The sequence below is a fragment of the Terrapene carolina genome, unplaced genomic scaffold, assembly GCF_002925995.2.
Source record: "Terrapene carolina triunguis isolate 2854851 unplaced genomic scaffold, T_m_triunguis-2.0 Scaffold718, whole genome shotgun sequence".
NCBI classification, from domain to species: domain Eukaryota; kingdom Metazoa; phylum Chordata; order Testudines; family Emydidae; genus Terrapene; species Terrapene triunguis.
Genome location: NW_020665069.1, coordinates 364,959 through 369,322, shown reverse-complemented (window position 1 = coordinate 369,322; position 4,364 = coordinate 364,959). Strand labels below are relative to the sequence as shown.

General features: G+C 59.8%; 1 protein-coding gene across 1 annotated transcript in view; it reads right to left on the bottom strand.

The window, feature by feature from the left end:
• POU2F2 (POU class 2 homeobox 2) overlaps positions 1-4,364 on the bottom strand; it is a 13,501-nt gene that overhangs the window by 2,784 nt on the left and 6,353 nt on the right. The window contains exon 2 of the mRNA XM_026660176.1: positions 490-666. Within this exon, the coding sequence (XP_026515961.1) occupies positions 490-666 (177 nt within the window). The remainder of the gene's footprint in view (positions 1-489; positions 667-4,364) is intronic.

Genomic DNA, 4,364 nt, shown 5'->3' with positions numbered 1-4,364 from the left:
GTGTGAGGGCTATATCTGGGGTGGTAGGAGCCATACCCAGAGGGGGGTCGGTACATACCACATGGGGGCGGTAATGGGGGGAGTCCATACATACAGCCTAGTGAAGGCCCTACTGTGGAGGTCAGTATGTACCTTGTAGGAGCCATACGGGGGGGGGGTCAGTACATACCATATGGGGGCCGTTCCTGGGGCGGGGGGGTCGGTAGGTACCATGTGGAGGCCGTGCCCGGGGTGTCGGTACGTACCATGCGGGGGCCGTACCCGGGGTGTCAGTACGTACCATGTGGGGGCCGTACCCGGGGGGTCGGTACGTACCATGTGGAGGCTGTACCTGGGGGTCGGTATGAACCATGTGGGGGCCATACCCGGGATCTCAGTACGTACCATGTGGAGGCTGTACCTGGGGGGTCGGTACGTACCATGTGGGGGCCGTACCCGGGGGGTCGGTACGTACCATGTGGGGGCCGTACCCGGGGTGTCGGTACGTACCATGTGCGGGCCGTACCCGGGGGGCTTGCCCTGGGCGGGCAGCATGGGGGTGCTGCTACAGGGGTTGATGCGTTTCTCCTTCTGGCGACGGTTGCAGAACCAGACACGGATCACCTCCTTCTCCATGTTCAGCTGCTCTGCGATCAGCAGGATCTCCTCTGAGGTAGGCTTCTGGTTCTGGGGCAGCGACATAAGAACATGAGAACGGCCAGACTGGGTCAGACCAAGGGTCCATGTAGCCCAGTGTCCTGTCTGCCAACGTGGCCAGTGCCAGGGCCCCAGAGGGAACGACCAGAACAGGGAACCATCCAGTGATCTGTCCCGTTGCCCATTCCCAGCTCCTGGCAGAGGCTCGGGACCCCATCCCTGCCCAGCCTGGCTAATAGCCATTGATGGACTCATCCCCCATGAACTTATCCAGTTCTCTTTTGAACCCTGTTATAGTCATGGTCTTCACAACATCCTCTGGCAAGGAGTTCCACAGGTTGACTGTGCGTTGTGTGAAGAAATACTTCCTTTTGTTTGTTTTAAACCTGCTGCCTGTTAATTTCATTGGGTGACCCCTAGTTCTTGTGTTATGAGGAGGGGTAAATAACACTTCCTTATTTACTCTCTCCCCACCAGTCATGATTTTATAGACCTCTATCATATCCCCCCTTAGTCTCCTCTTTTCCAAACTGAAAAGCCCCAGTCTTATTAATCTCTCCTCATACGGAAGCCGTTCTATACCCCTAATCATTTTTGTAGCCCTTTTCTGAACCTTTTCCAATTCCAATAGATCTTTTTTGAGATGGGGCAACCACATCTGCACGCAGTATTCAAGATGTGGGGATACCATGGATTTATATGGAGGCAACATGATATTTTCTGTCTTATTATCTATCCCTTTCTTAATGATGCCCAACATCCTGTTCGCTTTTTTGACTGCCGCTGCACATTGAGTGGATGTTTTCAGAGAACTATCCACAGTGACTCCAAGATCTTTCCTGAGTGGTAACAGCTAATTTAGACCCCATCTTATATGTGTAGTTAGGATTATGGTTTCCAATGTGCATTACTTTGAACTTATGAACAGTGAATTTCATCTGTCATTTTGTTGCCCAGTCACCCAGTTTTGTGAGATCCTTTTGTAGCTCTTCGCAGTCTGCCTGGGACTTAACTCTCTTGAGTAGTTTTGTATCATCTGCAAATTTTGTCAGCTCCCTGTGTGACGAAGTGGGGGATTTTCTTAACGGTTTGCATGAACACTGTGTGTGCCTCAGTTTCCCTGTGTGCTGCACAGGACCAGGTGTGACCTCGCCTAGCAGCTGGGATCCCGGACACCGGCCTGGAGATTGGGGACCCAGCGACTGGTGACCGGGGGGCCCAGCCCAGCTCGGGAGCAGCCGGTTCTGGCCGGGGCGGGGGGGGGGGGCAATGGGCTGAGGAGAGAGGGGCCCAGGGACCTGACCAGCCGGGTCCAGCCAGGGGGGAACAAAGGACGGCAGAGAGGGGCCCAGCAGCCTGTCAACCTGGGACTGAAGACAAAGGGCGGAGGAGGGGCGGGTGGGGGAGGGGATTTAGGGGGCTCGGCTGGAAGGAGGGGGCGGGGTGGGGCTGGGCAGGGGACAAGGAGCAGCCGGACCCATGGGGACGGGACAGACCCAGCTGGCCAGGCCCGAGGGCCCTGAGAACTGCCTGGGCTGGGTCCAGACATTCAATACATCTCCTGTGTGACGCTGGAAGAGTCCCTGCAGCTAGAGATTGGGGGCGTTGCTCCCTCTGGGGGTGGCGAGATCGGGGGGTGTTGCTCCCTCTGGATGTGGGAAGGGCGGACGTGTGTAGAGATCCATGTGTGTGTGAGGATCGGGAGTGTGCAGAGATCTGGGAGGTGTGTGTATCAGGAGTGTGCGTGCAGGGAGGGCGGACGTGTGCAGAGATCCGTGCTCTTTATCAGAGTGAGGGGACTCCCCGTGGGGCCCACGGCAGAGCCAGGCTGCTGGGGGCTCAGGGGTGCGGTCCCAGGAGGTGGCGGGGCCAAGGGCCTGACCCCGCAGGGAGAGCGCACCCCCGAGACGGGCTATCACCCTGAAGGGGGTTCCTCCCAGAGGCTGCAGGGAGCCGGGGACTCTGGGACAGCTTGGGGTCCCTGCCCCTGTGGGTTGGATTGGGGCGCGCAGCGACGGAGCTGGAACCCACCGAGGCGTCCCCGGGTGGGACTCAGGGGAATCCGGAGGTGGAGGAGAGGCCGAGGGTGGTCGCTGCAGGCAGAGAGGGCAGGGGTGCAGGGCCCAGAGACACAGGAAATCTTGGCCCAGGGTTAATGTGGCGGAGCAGAGACAGTGGGTCGAGCTGTGTCTAGCCCTGGGGAGGAAGCAGCCACCCACCAGCCCCGGAGGCAGAGCTGGCCAGGGAAGGAGGGTGCAGACGGGCTCCCACCCCAAGCCCAGAGGATACGTCTGCTTGTACCCCTGGGCTCAGGCCCCTCGTACCCCAGTGGGACCGGATGGGGGTGGTCAGGGGGGAGAGATCCTGGACCGAGACTCTTGTCAGTGTGGGGCGACCCCCCAGCTGCTGAAGGCTGCGTGACGTGGGGGGAGTTTCCCACACTGCAGCCAGTTGCCCAGCGACACCGGCGGGATGGGGGGGCTGGTAGCTGGGGTCCTGCAGCAGAGCCGCTGGGAAGGATCCGGACCCGGTGTCAGGAGGGGCAGGAGCCAGTGAGCTGGGGAACAGCCCAGCCCGGAGGGGATCCCTGCCCCCAGAGCGCAAGGGAAGAGCTGTCTGCCCGGTTACCTGCCAGTCTGTAGCTAGACCCCTGGGGCGGATGGAGGTGGGTCCAGGGGCAGGGGGACCCGGGCAGGGAGGTGACGCACCGGACCAGGCAGTGCCCAATGCATGCCTCACCCTGATGGGTGTGCTCGGCTACCTCGGAAATGGGGGGCCAAGGGGGCCCCTGTGACGAACTGAGACTGTTCTTAAAGTAGTCTGTGAATGCTGACAGGGGAGTGTGGCTAGGATGGTCTGCATTGGGGGATGGTGAATGACTGAAGGAGAATACCTGAGCATGTAACATGAGAACCCAGGAAGGGGGGGAGGCGAGGTGACACCTTTGCCCGGGAAACTGAACAAAGGGAGTTGGAGAAGCTGGCTAGTGACTAGGGCTTGGGGCAGACAGGGCTCTGATTCCCTAAGGGGGCTAGGGTGCCCGGGGACCCCAAGATGGACCTAACTGAGGGGGTCCTGTTGTCTGTGCCTGCAAGACCTGTACTGGACTGCATTCCTGTCATCTAAATAAACCTTCTGCTTTACTGGCTGGCTGAGAGTCATGGTGAATCCCAGGACGCCGGGGGTGCAGGGCCCCGAGTCCCCCCACACTCCGTGACAACTGGTGGCAGCGGTGGGATCTACTGCACCCCGTGGACGGCGCTTCCTGCAGTAAGTGACTGGGGAGAAGTAAAACGAAGGGGGATTGACGGGGACCAGGCGTGCTGAGGAGTCAGAGAGAGACGGTTATCACCCCTGGGAGTGTGTGACCAGCGAGAAGGACTTTTGCAGTAACAGGGTCCCCCGGGGGATCGCAGCGAGTGGTCCCAGGGGCGGAGAAGTCTGCAGCTCGACCCTGGCAGAGAGGCGGTGACCTCGAGAAGGGCTGGCACACTAGGGGTCTCCCTGGAAACTGTGGGGAGCGGTGAGCACCCAGGCCTGTGACTGGCCAGCAGGAAGATGTATGCCAAGCGGCTTAAGAGCGACCTGGTGGAGCTGTGCAAGCAGAGGGGGGTGCGCATTGGGAAGCTCACCAAAGAACAGCTCATTGCCCAGCTGGAGAAGCGAGATCGCGCGAATGAACTGATCCCTGTCTCTGAGGGAAGCAGCCTGGCAGATGCAGCGCAGGC